The following is a 20968-nucleotide window of genomic DNA, read 5'->3' on the forward strand; positions in this document are numbered from 1 at the left end:
ATTCCGTCTCTACAAAAACACCTTAAAATTTTATAATGAAGTTGTATAACCTGAAAGGGAAAACAAAAAGGAAGGTGGAATAAAAGACAAAGTAATACCTACGGTAGACACAATAAAGGAGTAACACAACATATCTTTTTCCACTATGTCCCCCCTTCACCAGAAGAACGTAAAACAACTGTAATGGAAATTGCAAGTGCTCTATTTTCTTAGTGATGTTCAAAACTTAGAAAACTGCCGCATGTCCAACCCTTTCCCCTTACACACACACACACACACACACACACACACACACACACACACACACACACACGAGCGTGCGTGAATGAATGAGTAAAACATATATTAGGATTTCACGGGAGGAAAAAAAGAACAAAACACGGAAATTGTCAAACATTTTATATTACATTTACAAATTGAAACAAACACAAAAGTTAAAAGGTACTTTTATACATTACCTTCATATAAATTACTGTATTTTAATAATATATATGTATATATATTATATACTGTTTATTGTATATATATAAAAGTCTATTTAGTCTCGTGTTCTTGCTGCCTCTTGGGAAACTGTCTCTCACTGTGACACACACACACACACACACACACACACACACACACACACACACACACACACACAATATTACAATTATCTTCCTGGGAAACATCTATCAATATCACAACCAGTACTCCCCAAAACATGTTCTCCTATAAACATTCAGAATGCAAAGCAGCCTCTCTGCAGTACATTATTTTACAGTTTAGTGATAAAACAGCAAAACAATGGAAAAACTTAACAACAAAAATTAAATCGAAAATCATTTTACTGGCTTCAGTTAGGTATGAGAAAACTGTTGCTCTAAATTTAACCCGTCTGTGGGATTTCTTCATTATTAATAAAAAAAACCTCACTAAATACAAAATGCAAGTTAGGTTTCTATTTTTAAATTACAACAGTATAAAACACTGTTTTTGTTGGAATAAACAACTAATAATTTACATTACATAAAGGGACACACAATAACAAAACAATTCTGGCAAGTTGTGAGAGAAGGAGAAAATAAAAATAAATGCAAGCATACTTCTTTTACATACGCAGCTACATAACATACAGTAAGCATGACAACTTCTACTCTCGGAAATACATCACAACTGCTGCATGATGACTTCGTGCACCTATTTGGGCAAACAACAATAGAAACACGCAAAACAATGATTTATTGAATAATATACAAAACTTGGGAACAAGCTGCACATTTGTTGATTTAGTGCTATGATGCTAAACTCTGACAAAGGAACCCACTGCAGCAGAAGCAGTTAAATTCTTTTTAATGCTACATTAAAGTGAGAAACATAGTTCTGTCATTGCTACATGAAATTAACAAGACAGAAAACACAATAAAAAAATTTACCTACAATTACCTTTAATGATTCATGTGTCATTGGCACAGTCTATGCATAGCATACATTTAATCCATGCATAATCCTATTCAATGCATATTGAAAATTGTGTGCATCAGCTGTCACCAGTGTCACCCACATAAAATGCACACACACATGTAATAGTTTTCCTATTTGTCTAGACACACTTAAATTTATAGTGATCCTGTCATAAGTATTAAAGGGGAATGATGATATATTGAACATGCACTTGTTACTTAACAGTTTTCATGTGACTAGAAAAGCAAGCAAGTTTTTAGAATGGCAAGTTGCAACTTTCCTGTCACATGTCTTGTAGGAAAATTAATACAATATTCAAATGAAGGCAATGGAAAATTTACACCAAGGCAAAGGTTTTGAAACTTTATGGACATAGGAGGCACTGGTTACCATAAAGTGTATTTCCAAGGAAGATTAGCACTAAGATATATTGCACTGCTTCCAATGTAAATAATGCCTGCAATAAATTATACAATATGTGTCACCAAAGAAGAGAAAATAGTATACACATTACAAATAATATTTTCCATTGTCATGTACATTTGTGTATCAGCAACAATTTCAAATGTCGTGGTGATGTTCTCTTTCAAATAGTTCGTAAAGCCTGAGCAATGGGGCACAAAATAATTTCAATTTATAATTTAAAAGTTCTCTACAACTGTAGCACCCTAACAAATCTAATGGTTTTGGAACACAGTCATTTTTCTTACCCATTCTGACAGTTCAAGGACAAATGTGAAAATAAAATTTATTGAGTGCAGCAGAAATGGAGTTTTTCAAATGCAGCTTTATTGTTTAAAGTATTTGTCTTTTTCATAATAACCAAAAATATTGTCAGGCACAGATTTTGCAAATCAGGTAACAGAACAATTTTCATGCTTGATTCTAAACAACTGTGGGAAATGTAATACATGCATAAATAAATCTGATATTTGGTTTGTGATGGAATTTGTACAAGTGCAAAGGATACTTTCTCCTGGTGTCATTTTGGCAACTATCTTAAAGCAAGATGTGAGTGTACTACTACTAAAAATTTTCCTGGTCCAAAATAAAGCAAGATGCAAGTTCAAAGTATTTGCAAGGAGACCCCCCCCCCCCCCCCCCAATGGGTGGGACCGACTTTTTGAAGTCACCTATATGGTTGTACACGTTGGGATCCCAGGTATCACATCATGCCGCCATTCACCCTGGTGGGCCATTGTTTGCAAGTAACGTGGAGTGGGGCGAGGTGGGGTGGTGTGGGGTGGGGGGGCTGTAATTTCATATGATGCTCTACAGCTTTCAAAAAAGTAGCAATACATAGACAAGCAATATAGCATTCCTCACAAGTAGATGGTTGTGAATTTGAGTCTCTTCAGGTGTTTTTAATTTTTTGTTGTTTTATTCATTATACAATGATTTTGCCCATTATTTTTATTCATTTAATTAGTTTAAATCTAATTTCTTAATTTTTAATCCTTATGCACATCATTTGAACCATTGTATTAATTTTTTGATTCGTTCTCATTTTTTTCCCTTTCATTTGGAATTTTGTATACATGATTGTAATTATTATTAGATATCAACTTCAATTTAATGTGTTCTCTTTCATTATATTATATTACATTTCCAGCCATGTTACTGCATTCATTATTTCTATTCTTCATTTTGCTTGGATTTTGTTTTACTTATAATCCCTTCTTTCATTTAAATCTTCACCTTATTTTGTTCATAGTGCAACAAGAATTTGTATTTTAAATGTTTGTATGATGATCACCATCTAAAAAAAATTATGTCTTATAATGGATTTTTTTTACACCACTGCTCAATCAGTATAAATATATTACTTTGTATTCCATTTTTAGATAGTAGATCAGCATTTCCAAATGTTTCAATATTATGATAGATGTATGAAAATAATTAAATTCACATGCACGATTCCAAATGGAAGAAAAAATGACAGCAAGTCACAAAGTAAAATTACGTGACAAAGGATTTGAAATTAAAATACATTAAAACCAATACTTGCATAAAAATAAGGGTCGAAATCATTGTGATAAAGATTAAAAAATAAAAAAAATTCAAATCACCTGAGGTGGTTTGAACCCAAGACGACCTGCAAATGAGGGCTGTACCTTAACCATTATGCTACGTCATTAGCTCGTTCAAAGCTCCTATTTTGAAGGCTGTACAGGATCACATGAGATTACTTTCTTCCCCCACCCCCCTGCCCCCCTCTTTGATTATGAGGATCTACCAGGGTGAATGCCTGCGGGGTGTGTGGTATCTGGGACACTAACCCACATCACTGTACACATGGTTTCAAAAAGTCAACTCTACCCACAGTGACCCCTCCTATTCAGATATTATTAAAACACTGTAAAGCAATACATCTCTGGGCTATCACATCATTTTACCACCACCAACAACATATTCTTTTCTTTGACCAAAGTTCAGGGTAACTGTTGATAAAAGTGGAACATAAATATCTCTGGGGTACAACACCATCCCCTCTTTCTTGAAATCTACAACACTCTTGGGGACAGATTCAAACAATGTGATGTGGTATTATAGTCTATATAGTTTTGTTATTACATTTCAATAAGAAGACGAGGAAGAAGAAGAAACTGCAGTAACATCAAGATTCTTATTTTTGATCACAGAATTATTATGCATTTAACTCAAGTATTTTTGTAATCTAATTACATCAACAAGTTCTTGTAACCCAGAACTTGTTCATTAAATGGCATAAATGTACTTTAATTTGTACACTAGAAAGTAATGATTTCAATTAAGTAATGAAGGTGTTCTGCCCAAATCATTGTAGATTGGTCTCATTGTTAAAGCATAATACATGTGCACCACAGTTAATGTAAATTCTATAGTTAAGAAACTTTGTCTGCACCAATTGCTCAGGTAATAACCATCAAATTAAATGTTATTCACTGCACTTTATTTTATTTGTGTGTTAATCTTCTCCAGGTTTCCATATGTTCCACTGGACTAAATGAATTCTATTGTATAAGGCTAGTGTTGTGTAGCAGCTGTCACGTTTTATAGCATGTTCAAAGATTGTACAAGCCAGTACAATGTCCAAACGTAGCAACAGTATCCGTCAGCAAAGAGCTATGTTGATCTCTCATCTCTGACAATACTGTGCACTGGTAGCATTAAAACAATAAGCAAAATAAACATTAATCAGCCAAAGAAAAGTTATTTTACTGATAACAGTGCACACATTTCCCTTACACTCAACCACTTGCAACTCTGAATTTTTTTTTTTAGAAACAAAAATATGCAGGAGAAATACTTTTCTTGTCGTAGAAGCATGAATCTTTGGCAAGTACACAACCTAAGGGATTTCTACTGGAATTTTTCTGACCATTTAAGATATAATACCCAATGATAAGAAACTGATTGGAAAATATTTGAAAGTCAGTGCATATGTAAGTCTCTCTCTTTCTTTCTTTGAAATACACGAGGCATTTACAATTGTCTATTTTCCAGAAGACAATAAAATAATGCACAAGAGACTTAAACTTATGTAAAATAAAATTAGGCAGTAGTTTTGATAAAAAATAACACTTTCATTTCTTGTGCATAAAATGAACACACAAGAATAATGATTCATCGCAGATGCAAGATCTTTACGGTACCCAATGCTATTGTTAATAAACAAACATGTATGGGCTGTTAATACCTAAATATGACTCATTTTATTTCTTCAGATCTTCTGATAGTGGGTTTGTAAGATGTTTCACGATTCATTCACAAATGAGTTCTCAGAGATATGTTGACCCAGTTTAACCTCACAAATAACTCTCACAATTTCCTGTTTGACACATGCGGTGAGTTACCTGCAGGTGGGTTCTACTGTATGTGTTGCACATGCTTCTAAACTGTTAAACAATTCTTTTCACTACACACTAAGCTGCTGATTGGAACTTTCATTCTTTGGTTTCGTTTTGGATTAATTCATAAGAATGCAGCAATTTTATATTGCTGTATGAAGAAAGCAACAGCAGGTATATACATTGTCTGTTTACTTCACTGAAGCCTGTATAAAACTGAAATCTTGTGATCCTTGGGTTGCATATTCATGGAGGTCTGAAACTGTACGTTTTATTTTATGACCTTTCGCCACTCACCCAACACCTATCAGCAAATACCTGAAAATGGTTTTGCTAGAAAAATCCTTATTTTTCAGTTAAACCTCAACAGTTAGGACCATTTACCATAGGATGATGATCTTAAACAAATTGTGAAAACAGAGTGTTATTCAGTGGGGGAATAATATCTCAAACCAGTGTCCAGTCTACACTCTTACCCTCTTCATTTGAACACAAAAACCTTTCCATCAACAAATTAGCATCACAAAACTTTGATGTATGTAATTCAAGACTAAATCACTTGTTTGTAGTTTATTTAACAGCAAATACATATCAAAATATTTTCCCATATAATTAAATTTTTATGACCAAGGGCGATAAAGTGATGTAAAATATTGTTACTTCTCCAATCATTCATATGATCTCTATAAGTTATACCAGTAATCCATTGCTATCTTCTGATAGGAATCACTATATGGAATACAACACATAGTAAAAATTTGCCTCCGCAGAATTATGAGAGGGCATAAAATTGTTTCTCAATAAAAAGCAGAAGTGAATCATAAACCCTTACTTTTGTGGTGACAGGAGACCAATTTATGTATGTGCACATAGGGTAGACCATTTACCTGCAAGTTTTTTCTACGACTGATTGCAATGCAACTATTTTGCTATTTGACACATTTATGATCTTGAGAAAATTAAATAACATAAAAAAATTTGATCTTGTTGCACAGTGTTTAGCAATGGGCGCAATAAAAGTAAGTCGACTTACTACAGGAAACAGTTCAGTATTTATACAGAACACAGATCAAGGCAACAATACAAAAAAATGTAAGCTGAACTGATGATGTCAAAGTTCAGATTGCAGATAAAAGCAGCTACAGTCAAAAGAAAACAATAGCATAGCTGGTAACTTTCAGATTGTCATTGTAAAATGAAAAAGACAAATTAATAGCTATTGAGATGATGAGAAGAAAATCCTAACAACGCACACCAATCAATGTTTTTTGGGATCAAAAATAAAATGGAGAATCAAAATAATGGTGTTATAAATTGGTATGAAGGTTAAGAAAAATTCCTGGAATAATAATGCCTTAGGATATTAGTACCTGGTAGAGAAGCAAGATGACTTCCCGTTTATCAAGTTTTTATTATATGCATTTACATCCCACAGCAGATATAATCATCTCAACACGAAGACATGTAATGGACCCTACATCAACTGTTATGATCAGCATCTATTTACTTCATACTTTATTAACTTACTGGCTGTAGTTTCTCATCCCATGTGCCACAGCTGTTTTCTCCCTACCAGTTTGATAATGTTTTTTACCATCTTTGGAATATTATTCCTGCAGATTATGCTTACACTTTCAGCGTTCTTTCTATTTTTGTTTCTAATCTGCGACCGACAGTTTTTAGTTATCTCCATCACGCTATTCTCATATCACTTGTTAGTGCACAGGTTTTCACATATTAAGCACTCTCAATGAGTCATTTATTTTAGTTAATATCATGGCACTACTGCTCTGCTCATTTTCAGACTGCTACTGATATAGATTATGCCTACGAATATAAGATTGATTTTCAAGCATGTCCCATTATTTCTCTCCTGTCATTCCATTTCTTCTGAGAGCACAAACCAAGAATCCAAGAATAGTTCAGTTTTTCAATTTTATTTAATTTGGGGGTTTCACTCTATTCGCAAACAGAGAAAAACCTTAGGGCAACATGTACAAGTTTTTTTTAACATGTTTGTTTTCTAACTTGCAGTACAGATAACATGAAGCAATAATATAACATGTCCTGAATATTTTCTTTATGTCTAAAAATTGACAGTGCTTTACAACTGGATTTGTCTGGCATTTTACCAGTAAAAATGTTTATGTTTGATTGACCCCTTTTTTTTATCAGTTGCTGTGCAGTCAGTCTGATAAGTATACCATTCCTCTGCTGCTGTATTAGATAAATGTGAACCTGTTTCATGAGATACAGTTGCTCAGTTGGCCAATCAGTAATTTCCCAACACTACTCTCATTACCCCTGACTAACACCCTTCACTTGATTGGTTCACTTTGTTACTGAATTTTCCCCGTTTTTGCTATTGCACATTCATGTATATAAAATACATCTTAAAACATAATTACAAAGGGATTATGAGAAAGCGACAACACAACTGTGTTTATGTTGCACTGGACAGCCCATCAAACTTATCTTTCTAATTACTTGAAACTAGGGTGTAATTACTGATTTACCAAGCGAACTAGTTGGTTATTATGCACACAACAGTTCTAAAAATGCTGTAAACCAAGTGCGAACATCAGAGAAACTCCATTTCTATTGCCAAATGTACACAAAAATTTATATAAAAAAATAAAAAAGCAATAACAATACCTTCCAAATTGGCAAAGAACATTTTGCCATAAAGGCAAAACAACTAAAGACAAATAGCACATGCCCCAATACAGTATTATGATATCAGGCATTTAAATGACTGGCACTCGGTTACATAACAGGTGGCAATTAGGCACCAGTACATCACCTTTCACTCTTGCTAGGTGTAACATGTGAATGGTAACTATTTCCTTCGCGGCAGGATTGTTTCCCTATAGAATGTGACACCTATGAATGCTTTCTCTATCTCGCTTTTTCTTTCTTTTTAAAGTCAATAATTCAAGGTGCATGTAGATTTAATAATGCAACCCTAAAGTTGTTGGGAACTTCTTGCTTGAAATTGGTATAGTGTAAGTAAAATTAAAAATACATGGATATAGCTGTAACTACATGAAAACAGACATCCCAAGACACATGCAGTTAGTGCATGTAAGGCATAAAAATTTGAAAAAACTGGCAGTAAAAATATCTTTTGTAATATTGTCTTATTAAGACTTCCTATATTCTGTTCACAATAACATCTGCTCGAAAAGCAAACTTAATTTTCCTCTCATTAGAATATCAGGAGGCAAATGTCCACAATTTTATAGGTGTTTTAACTACATTTCTGTTAAGCTGTATCTGGAGGTACCTTCACTGGATTTTCTGCTTTCAGTTATTTTGTTGCCTTATTTCTCGATAGTTCACCAAACTCCAACTAGCTCAGAGAGACAAATTTGGTTATGATCATCTGAAAATTTGTCATAAAATTGCCAGTCAACTTTGCCTTGATTCTAACTGTTAGTAACAAGATTTATTTGTCTGTACTGCTGAATTCAAGCTAAGGCTGTTCTTATGCATAGGATAATGCACCTTGAGTTAATGCAGAGCATAGACAGAACAAATGAGTGTTGGGTTACTTACAAAAATAATAATAATAATAAAAAAAAAAATAAAAAAAGCATTATAATGAAGTTTGTAAGCATTGTATGAAGCTGCTCATTTCTCTATCTTTTAATTTCCTGAATATAAAGACTCCAATGAAGGCAATTTCACAGATATAAAGAAAAATATATGAAGGATAAATAAATTTACATCAGGAATCTTTTATAAAACACACATCTCATGTACTTCATAACACAACAAAGAAGGAGCACACACAGTATGCACAGACGTGCTATGACACAGTAACTCAAGAGCTCATGAGCCATTGCTAATTAAGATTTGGTCTTCAGACACATTAAGTACAACACAAACATCTCCAAAACATAGTTATTTCTTTTTCCTTCTTCTTCTTCTTCTTCTTCTTCTTCTTCTTCTTTTTTCTTTTCTTTTTTTTTTTTTTTTTTAATTCAGCACACAAGTTTATATTCTGTGAACTTGCAGATTCAGTATACTGATATTAACAGATAATACAAAATCACAAATTAAAAAAGAAAATAATAATAATAATTATAAGAAATATAGTTTGACGGCTATTTCAGTTATATAAGTATGACAAATTTTGGGACATGGGGAATATAGTGTAAAGATCTATATAAATTATGGAGTAACAGGATAACTTGCAATATTGCAGTAGCAATAATCAGTTATGTTGTGTGACAATATCAACTATTTATAATTTATGGCACTTAACAAAAACAAAATGTGTCTGTAAGTCTTTAACAATACAGTAACTACACGTTAATGCAATCATCATTAATTTGTAAAAAATTAATGTTTATTTTCTTCATTTCATTAGAAATTTGTCCTCTTTCACTTGGTAGTGGCATCACAAGATTACTGGTTGTCAGGGATACAAGCTAGTACCTCAAAATGAAATGATGTTTCAATATGGTAATCTATAACCCCTTCTTGACAAAGGGAAAGTCCTGGCCCCTCGTAAGTAGTTGTAGGTTGCTTGTTTGTTGTGTGGTAACGTTCGATTTCTAAGATAACCGCACACCTGTATACCACCTGGGCCAAGCCTTCCCTATACAGAAATTTCATAATTCATATCATAAACACTAGCACGGTCTGGAGTTGGTGTTGAACTTCGATGAGTGTCTTGAAGAACTGAAGATGAGGTCCCACTCACTGGGCCGCTAACAGTTACTAGCCTATGCTCGGAACGAGGAGTACCTGGGGAAGCTGAAGTCAGCTCTATTGAATCGGACATCTCTAACGCTCGCACAAATGACATGGGTCTCCTTGAGCCCGGACTGGGTCGTCGTCCATCACAAGAAGAAACTGCCGCTGTTGGGGTGGTAGGGGTTACCATTGTCTTTCGTTTAATCTGTGGAGATTGTGGAGGAGGGTACACAGGGACACCACCACGCACTGGGGGGTAATAGGAAGCTGGAGGACGCTGACTATACATTTGCTGCTGCTGCTGTTGCTGCTGCTGTTGCTGTTGCTGCTGCGTAGGACTTGTTGGGTTTGAGCGATAATACTCGTACCCAGCACTCCTTTGATGCTGAGAAGGCAACGGCTGATGATGATGTGATGATGCTCCAATTCCATTTCCATTGGACCCATAAGCACCAGGAGAAGTGTCCTTCCACGTATAAACTCCCCTTTGTGGAGAGCCAGCTAATTCTCGTATGTTATCTGCTGTGTTATTTGAGCGTGCATATGCGAGATCACCGCCAGATCCACCTTGCCGAACAAGCTCACTTTCTGACAGGAATCGACGCTGCGGACTTCCATAACTTGACGTTGGCGGCGCAACTCTAGATGCTGGATGGGGCTGTACGCTGTGATGTGTATGGACAGCACTGATTTGTGAGGGCTGTTGCTGAAATTCATAGTATGTGGATGACGGCGTCCCCATTCCCCCAACTCCAATAAAATCTGGTCGTCGTGGCTGTGTGGGAGTGCCTGGGTTGGACCTATTAAAAACAAACATGTTTACAGAAATATTAGTACCTTCCCAAAAAACACACTAAAATTCAACTGCTTTTAACTCTGTGATTAGCTTGTCATTAATAGCATACATGGAGCAGGATTTTTTTTTTTTCCTCTGCGTTTAATTTTCAATGAGATCAGTAACAGCAAAACACTTTTACAGGATATCCTTTGGCAAACATTCTGGTATACTTAAGAAAACAATACTTAGAACCATAATATATCACTCAAGCTTTCTAATGTATATACTTGCAAAACTAAAATAATTAAATATGTACTGTTATTGCTAAAAGCAGAACAACGACCATAGGAAGGTTGCAAGAAAGTGCTCAGAAAATAGAATAACAGTGGACCAAGACATCAAGGAAAGCAATTTATAACAGCACAACAAATGAAGTAAACAGCAAAACAAAATTACAAGCGATCTTGTGGGCATCTGCGAAACTGCTAAGGAAACAAACAGCTTAGTAGTTGCATTACGAGACATCGTATAGGGCCAAAATCTTCTCATAACCTAAACTAACTAACAATTTCAACAGATATACCAAAGAGGCTCAAACCAAAGCAGTTTGAAGCAAACTTGGTATTTTAGTCATCATTTTACCTTGAAGGGAACTAAGAATGAAACCCCAGAAGAAGGTTGAGGAGTTAACAAATGATGTCGTGAACAAAGACTCAGATCAGGCTGCTTGACGAAAACATCTCCTCAACTGGTTAACATCACCTAAAGAAACATAATGTGCATATGGGTGCACAGACAGCTCTGCACAATATGGAAAAGTTGGTGTATGTGTGTGTGTTTGTGGAAAAGAAATAGTCATGTTAGAAAAAGACAGTACAAAAGAAGGAAATATAAGAAAAGTGTCTACATACAAAGACAAAAGAGAGTACTAAAATATTCACAGAGAATAATCACAGCCAACCTGCTATTCCTATGAACTAAAAAATCAGTGTAGCTCTGTATCTTCTTCCAAGATACACAAAAAGTGCACTGACAAAGTAATCCAAGCTCCATATGTCCTACAGCTGTTGCCAACAGTTTTCTGTTATCGATATTCTCTCTAACTCATGCAAAATATTTGACACGATATGCAATAAAACATTATGAAAAGCCTGCATATCTAAATGCAAGTTTGTGAAAGCTCAACTACTTTGACAAGTCATATTAAATTTTCTAATGGCAAAAGAAATCTAATTTACTTTGCTTCACATGCGGCAGATTACTTGTCAAATGAACACATTAAATTAAATTAATAAAAACTATAACTATAATCCAGGGAAAGATACTTGCTGCAATATTTCTTGTGGCATCACTCAAATGGATGCGACAGTGCTTCAGTTATAAACTGTAAGCTCCAATGACTGGTGGAGCAGTATAACTGAAGCACATAATATACAACAAATGTTATAAAATCTACAAAAACAACAGTTTGACATCATGTGGCTTACAACGAGAAACTACTATTAACCAGCTATTTGGATGTTTGGTTTATGTACTATAAGAATATGGCAGAAGTCAAATCTTCTGGTCTAGAAACATACAATGAGTAATTTTACATAAGAGCCAACTGATTCAGTCTTTCACATACAATGTTCGCTCTCGTTGTGGCTATAGTTTCCAGTAATTACATAGGGTCTTGCGCACAATTCACTGCCTAATGTTTCATTATCTTCTGTGCAAGACATCACAAGAGAATATGTGGAAAAGTACTTAAATTCCCTGACATTTAAAAATTTTAAGGAAAAACATGATCCAAAATTTTACTGTTGGAAATGGTGAATATGGCTCGTAGAACCATTTACTTCTTGTCCAGTACACCGGACATTGTGGCATAAGATTTGCAATTCCAGTGATGGTACTAGTTGAACTTATATTTTTAATTTTGATTACCACAACTGGTTTTGGCCACCAAGACCATTTTCCAGTGGGAGAACACATACAGTTAAGTCAGTCTGTATACTCACATAATGACAGACATATAACCACCAGCTGAAACCAGTCATGGAAATCAAAAGTAAAAATACAAGTGCAATTGGTGCTGTCATTTGATCCCACAAAACATTAACACTCAGCTCAATGAATACACAATTTGTAACGTAAGCAACAAGATGACGTATCTGCTGTTGAACTATGTGCTGGGGTCACAAAACTACCAAATACAAGTCTCCAAAACCTGAGGTTTTTTTTCTTTACTTTTTCACATATAGCCATCATTACACTAGGATGTACAAGCCATAGAAACTTGCAGGATGATTCAAATTATACAAGATGTAAGCCTTGGTGTTAAAGTACATCTTCCTTACATATTCATCATATGGACTCCAGGGCCCACACTGTTTCAGTACAAGATATTGATATGTGAATTGTTTAAGAAACCCCAGTACATTACAAGGTACACAAGTTACGCAGTACTATGAGTACATTGTTTTATTGTCTTGTAAGTCGAATATTGCCACTAACAGGTACCGTCGAAGTTTTGTTGCATTGGTAAAAGCATAAGCAACACTCTAGAACTTGCTGTCTTTTACAATACAAAGAGACTGAAATTGAGTTCTGAAATAGCCAGCATTATCAATGCACACATTACAAGGTGTTACCACTGTTTGTCAAAGAACGTCAAACAACCTTCTATTTCACATATATAATTCTTCATACGATCTCAATGGAAGAAACTGATGCAATTTATGTAGCATTCTTTCAACTAACAGAAAATAATATATGATGTGGCCACTACAGCCAGAGAGAGAGAGAGAGAGAGAGAGAGAGAGAGAGAGAGAGAGAGAGAGAGAGAGAGAGAGGGAGAACGTCATGTTGAGCTTTTGTGAGTGTATGTGTGTTTTCTAATATAGAAGAAGGCCTTCTCGTCAACAGCTAAATTGTACAGCAGTCTTTTCACTGTGCTCGTCTGTGACTCAAAGTCTCCTCCTCCTCCTATTCACAATACAGTGGTACCTCGCTTAACAAGCACCTCCCTCACCATGCAATTTGCATAATAAGAAAAAAAAAATCGTAAAAAAAGTCACTCACTTAATGAGCAATGTTCCATATAATGAGTGACGATAATTTATTCTGAGGTCACCAGCTGTTCACATGTGGAGGGGGAAACAATCAACAATATGAACCTCATTCATTCTTGGCAGCAGCATAGAAACAATGTCTTTAGTACGTACTGCATCTCAGTTTAGCCCTCTTTCTGCTACCATCTTAATGCAGCTTGACATCACACATTTTTCTAAACTTGTATTCACACAGTGTTTTCCTGTGTGCAAATTTTATAACCTTCACAAAAATGTCCCTGAAGATAAAGACGACCATAAAAGAAACACAATGACCTTAGAAATGAAGCTTAAAATCATTGAAAAACGCCAACATTGTGTGAGCACTGCTGATTTAATACACACATACAATCGGTCTACATCAGCTATTTGTGCTGTCCTCAAGAACAAGGACAAGATTTAAGAGACAGATGTTTGAAACTGAGTGACAAGAGTACCTAATCAACAATTTTTCATTATCCTACGGATAATCGTATTATCCTGTGGATAAATGAAAAGCAACTACAAGGCGACACTTAATGAAAACATCATTTGTGAAAAGGGGAGAATTATTTTTGCTGACCTCGTTAAGAAGACACCAGGATCATCAGTGGCCAAAGAAGTGTTTAAGACAAGCTGTGGGTGGTTCGAGAAGATTAAGAAAAAAACAGGCATCCACAGATAACAGCAAAGCAGCTATCTTGTGATGCAATATAAGAAATGCTGAAGGCATGGATATCAGTTGATCAGTTGCATCGTACATTGAAAATCATCACAGCAATAAAGAGTGGCATGTGCACTAAAAATTTATTTGATGATAATGCTGTCACATTTTTGCCAAGTGTTGAAGTGTTGGCAGAACAAATGACTTCCTTGTAAAAAAGAATTAGCTATGTATTGCGATTAGTAAAGTACATAATATTGTATGTGTAATTTTCTTTGAATATATGGCATGGAACACATTATCATATTTTACATTAATTTGTATGTGATAAACTGTTTCGCTTAATGAATGTTTCGCACTATGAGCGAGATTCTGCGATGAATTATGCTCGCTATGCGAGGTTCCACTAAATTGTTGTTATTCCATCCTGGACTTTTCATTGTTTGATTTTGACAGATTAAAATAACACAGATATGTGAAGTAGAATTTTGTTAATGCAGTCTACTAATGCATGAGGTAGAAAGTATAATCACATTAATCCACCACTGATAACAGCAGACGAAATACTGATACTGAATTATTGTTGACACTGGCTGGATCGGTGCATATTGGCTGTTACAGCTCTGCCATGCCTGACTGCATCTATCCACTCAGCAACCATTCTTCATGGTACAGCAGCATTTCCTACCGCTTCCACAGGCTCCTCAAGGCATTGCCATGCATTCCTTCCACGGTACACTCCAATCTTTATGTAATAATGCAGTTCAAGTTTGGTAACATCCACCTTGAATGACCGCTCAACTCATATTGTGATCTCTGTTCACACTTTATACTCCTGGAAAGCACTGCCATCTTGCATCACATCACATTACTACATATTCTTGAGGAGACTCCCGACACCATGGAATGCACGGAGTTTGTAATGCACTATTGTGGACTGTTGCAATTGACAGTAAAAAATGTTTGCAATGACAAACTTTTTTTTCTTCTTTTTTCTCATGCTATATGTTTATGGTCGTGTTTGTGTTCTTCCATCTTCCTACATGTAATGCTTATACATATGAATTAACCTTCCATTTGCATGTTGCAGAATTTTTTTAATTCATTAGCATTTTCAAGACAAAAAAAAGGTGCTACGACTTTTGCAGTAACTCTCATGGTTCATAAGAACTTCATTTCTGCACCTAGCAGTTTGTTGTTGACCTGTCTGCTTGTTGTGCAGGATTATAGGTCATGTTTTATTGTGGGAATAAAATCTGACAGGAGGAGTGTCTGTTTTGATCTTAGAACAACTTGTTTGTTTCAGAGAAGATTCTGAACTTGTATATGACTAGAAAGCACGCCATCAACAGGGCATTCTGAGGTAGCTAGTTGTTCATATAAAGAAACTGGTTTTATTTAGAAATTCATGCTCAAGAGTATAATAAAACTAACACAGTCTTCAACCTACATTATTCTCTTGTGTGCTCGGCTCTCTGTGATAACACTGAGTGTAATTTCTGCATACCAGGGCAAACCTGTTTAAGTCATGACACTGACTTTGGTGAGATAGAGAAAAAAATGAGTGCACAAGTCACATTTATGCATTTCAAAGCCACTCCACATCAAAGCGAAAAAGACAGATTTGAAGCACCATTACACCATGAACCCAAAAACAAGGAAGGGTGTATATAATGATGATGCTGAGCTATCATTGTTGTTTCCAGAAGGTAGAGACATTGCTCCACTGAAACCAAGATACCTACAGTCCATGACATCTTTCAATTCATTAGTTTTCCCTTTCATTTTACAACAATTTAAAAATACAAAACAGTGCACATTGCACAGGGTATATTTAAGAAACTCAATACTCTATGTATTTGTTTCAATTTTACTTGTCAAACTTTTTAATGATTTACACAATTGTATTTGTCATGGATTCTCAGACATTTAAAAAAAAATGGTTTCATATTCGCCATTAACTGTACATTACAATATCCACTGTTGCAATTTTGGCCTTATGGTCATTTTCAAATGGTTACAGATGCTGGAAAGCCAGCAGTAGACAACATTAATAAAAAGCATAAAAACGTCATGAGCCTCTATGTCTTGTGTCTTTTGTCACTTACACCATGTGTGATGGATAGGATAAAAACCGATGAAACTAAATTCGTGCTTATTCCACATCTCAGTAATGAACACTGTACTCACATTACTCATGAATTCAGTTTCATTGGTTTTTATCCTATTCACCATATAACGATGATGTATGTGACACAGATTGACATGAGCCATAGACACTGATGTCATTTTTATGCTTTTGAGAAATGATGACTACTACTGCGTTTCAGACTGAAAATGACCAAAAGGTCAAAACTGTGATTGTGAATATTGTAATAAATGTAGTCAATGATGAATACAAAGTCATTTCAAATAGTTTTCATGATTGTACTTTAAAATTATCCATTTGTAACAATGACTTACTTTCTAGTTTGTTAAAAAAAAGTAGTACAAGCAGGAGTAGAAGTAGCTAGTATTTTTTAATTTATCGTAATTTCCAGTTGCTACATTAGATTCTACCATCTGATGTGCCTATGTTGTCAACTATTTCATGCACCTTTAATTACTGGCTTTCCAATATCATACTGAGAAATATCTTGATATTTTAATCTGTTGTTGCTTGTTTGGGCTGACTTTCAACTGAATCCATTCAAAAGCAATACACACCATGTAAATACTTTAAAAAAGATATATAAATAAAACTATTCCACAGCTGGAATCCTATGTAGTACATGCACTGGATCAGGAAGTGCTTCATCACTTACTTCAGCCACAACAAATGGCTCTGAGCACTATGAGACTCAACTGCTGTGGTTATCAGTCCCCTAGAACTTAGAACTACTTAAACCTAACTAACCGCAGTCGCACGGTTCCGGACTGCACGCCTAGAACCGCGAGACCACCACGGCCGGCAGGCCACAACATTACAGTGGCTACTATAGTACTAATGCAGGGAGTATGTTTACTCATTAAGGTTGTTAGTAACCAATTTTAAGAAATGGGCTGTTTGATTTCGAAATATGCTCACACATGATTTAAACATTCGAAGAAAAATGAGGCTGATCATCATCATCATCAGTCACTTGATTTCTTGTATAAATTGTCATTTTCAACCAAGAATTTACGTTTATTCTGTCTACCCAGCAAAGAGTGACTAACAACAAACATTGTTCCAAGTGTTCCTGCTCCAGGGTCCTAACTTCACCCATCCTACACCCATATCCTCTTCCCCACAGACTCCCCTTCCACCATTCTGTCTACCACCTGCAAATTCATTCCATGTCATCATTGTACACTGCGCCAACTCACCAGTGCAGGTGCAGGAGCATGCGCAGCTGCCCATGCCGCATCCCTATCCAGTGCACCTGTTGGCTCTCCCTCTCAGCTGTCAGTCACCCTTCCACAATGCTCCCTCTTGCTCCTCACCACCTCCCCCCCCCCCTGCTGGTGTGTGTGTGTGTGTGTGTGTGTGTGTGTGTGTGTGTGTGTGTGTGTGTGTGTGTGTGTGTGTGTAATTTTTTAATAGCTGGTACTATCACAAGACTCAATATTCTTCTTCATGCACTTGGAGTGAAGAAAGGAGAGTAAAAACCCAATCTCAATCTAAAATTACATTTGTACTCAGCAAGTCCTGGTACAGTGAGTGGTGGAGTGTAGATAGTTTAGTTTATCCTGTGTATTACCCCTACTCATTTTCCATTCCATTAGAAGACAGAACACAGGAGGAATGATTGTCAGTACTCTTATGTGTGTATTAATGTGTCTCTTGGTTTTCTCATTATGACCATTATGCAAATGTATGTTGGAGGAAGCAAGAGGTTTCCTGACTGGTATTAAAAACGGGCTCTTATAATTTTGAGAGTACAAGTCTCTGTGATACACAACAGCTTTCTTGTATTGTGTCCCAGTGTAATTTCTGAGTATAACTGAATTTTTCATGCCAACTCAGCAAACCTATAATGAATTGCACAATTCTTCTTTGGATCTTTTCTCCCTCTTGCATTAATCTAACTTGCCAAGGGTTCCACATTAATGAACAGATAACATGAGATTTTTGCAAGTGGTCACTAAATTTGACTATCTCCCTTCTGCAAGCAACATTTCTGTGATCATTCACAATAGGTCACATATACTCCTAGATACTTAACAGTTCTGACTCGTTCCTGTAACTGTTCATCACTTGTAAGTTGAAACAATATTTGGTCTTTCCATGTATTACATAAGTTTATATCATGAATCTGCCACCATTCTTTACACTATAAGGCTTCCTGAAATCTGTTCCAGTTTTTTAACAAAGTGAACTCTACGTAAATAACTGTCATCTATGAACAGCTTCAGACAGGTATAATGTAGTTTACATGTATTATGAACAGTAACAGACCTAATATATGTATCTGAGGTATAAGTGATGCTAATTTTGCTTTGATTTTATGGAGGTTTTCTGATTAAGGGTGTCATACAGAGTTCTGTTGGCCATGTGGTCTTCCACCTAACTGCATACCTGTTTCAAGTTACAATAAGAAATATTTTGTTTGCCAGCACAACAGTATGGACTCATGCAAAGATTGACAACAAGAACACGTCATAAGAAAGTGTTCTACTATCTGCGTACTTATGGACCTCACAAACAAAAAAACAAGTAGGTTGCACACAATCTGTGACCATGTAATCCATGTTGATTCCTATAGATGAGTTGTTTGGTCTTCAAAAAAGTTGCCATATGACAAGAAAAAATAATTGCACCTCACCTGCTCAACAGTAAAGTACACTGGCTCAGTACTAAAGTACCGAACTATGGATCCAAAGATCTCATCAGTCCTTCTCAGGATTCTTAGCAGTCACTTATCAATTCTTTCATCTCTGTCAATGTTTGAGAAAGATGCCACACTGCACCACAGCTCAAACTCCACATTAATTATAGGTCCCCCATATACTTCAAATGTCCGAGGAAGGCAATAGTATATTATCCCTAACAACATCAAGCCCAGTAAAGCACTGGTGACATTCAAACGAATCTTCAAGTCAATGACAGATTTTTTTAATTTGTTACAAAATAGCCATCACTTGTTTCAGAGATACATATTATTGTGCATTTGTGTAAAAGAATGGAACTCATTGGTATCTAGCTTGGGAAGCTACTTTAAAGTACATATCTGATTTGAAGCACGTACATTTCTGTGCAAAATTTTCCAGCTGTAGCTTTTTGACAACCAAGAACTGCATGTTTCAATTTTCCAATTTCGTGTTCAATGACTTGGTGGAAATAGTGATGATCTCTGGTTTCATCACATTTAAAAATTCTACTCATGATGATATTCATTACAATCAATTGTTCACTGCACAATGAGATGTGTTAAAGTCAGTATGTCTTTCAGGGAGTGTGGTACCCCCCCCCCCCCCCCCCTTCCAAAGATCCCACTTTTCCAATTTGAGAGTCTTGCAGACTGACATGAACTAAAGCTCTGCAGATGGGTGGTGGAAGTTCCTTAGTTTGTTCCATAGATTATTTGACTCATTATTTAATCAAAATGATGTGGAATGAATCAGTTTACAGGATATGTATACATGATTAGTGTTAACATTAACGAACACACTATCTTTAAGTCCTACACACACAACTACACTAAAAAAAAAACCAGACCTTTTTACTGGCTAATAGTTTATAAATAGAAATTTGTCAATGGAGTAGAAGGAATTGTCCAGGAGAAATGATTTTAAGTAAAGTTTGAAACCTGCTATGTTAACTGTCAGACATTTAACAGTATTGGACAAATGATCAAAAATTGTTGTTGCCACATATAGAACTTCTTTCCGAGCCACCGACATGTTTAATAATGGGTAATAAAGGTCATTTTAGTTTTCTTTCCGCATTGTGATGGATTATTTATGGTGAATTTCAATAGTGAATATATGTATTGTGATGGCACAGTTAAAATGCCGATAAGGTCTGTTCAGAAAATTCAGGAACTTTGTCCTCGAAATTTTTCTGCACTTACCTTTTACTTATTGTGCATGGTTGTAACGTAGCAAGTTATTAAGAGATAACATTAAATGCAGTAAGGCACGCAGCCATATAGCAAGGTGGCTTCAGGATGACTACATTTTTTTTTCGCTCTGATTCAAAGCGCAGCTGACGTTACCAGCTGTGAGAACTGTCTCAAGTAACATTCAGTCAGTACGCAAATGCATATGCCCTACAAATCTAAATAAACCATAGTAATTATCATCCAATTCTGTTCAAACTTGATACCCAATCTTTTATTGTTAAGGAAGGGATCCTGTAAAAATTTCAGATTTTTATCTATTATAGTTATGAAAATTGAGAAAATTACTTAAATGAACTAAAACTGACACTTATGTTTCAAAACTCAGTTAGGAACAATAACCAAATGTCTTATTATCATCTGAAGTCACAACAAAGCTCACAGCATATAAAATC

The 20968-nt window shown here is 35.5% G+C and overlaps 1 protein-coding gene across 2 annotated transcripts in view; it reads right to left on the reverse strand.

Annotated features, from left to right (window-relative positions):
- Positions 1 to 384: 384 nt before the first annotated feature.
- The window catches only part of LOC126412862 (palmitoyltransferase ZDHHC8), a 290461-nt gene continuing 269877 nt past the window's right edge, over positions 385 to 20968 (reverse strand). For both annotated transcript variants that reach the window (XM_050082741.1, XM_050082732.1), the window contains exon 9: positions 385 to 10773. In XM_050082741.1, coding sequence (XP_049938698.1) covers positions 9877 to 10773 — 897 coding nt within the window. In that variant the 3' untranslated portion in view covers positions 385 to 9876. The remainder of the gene's footprint in view (positions 10774 to 20968) is intronic.

This window comes from Schistocerca serialis, chromosome 1 (genome assembly GCF_023864345.2).
Source record: "Schistocerca serialis cubense isolate TAMUIC-IGC-003099 chromosome 1, iqSchSeri2.2, whole genome shotgun sequence".
Taxonomy (NCBI): Eukaryota; Metazoa; Arthropoda; class Insecta; order Orthoptera; family Acrididae; genus Schistocerca; species Schistocerca serialis.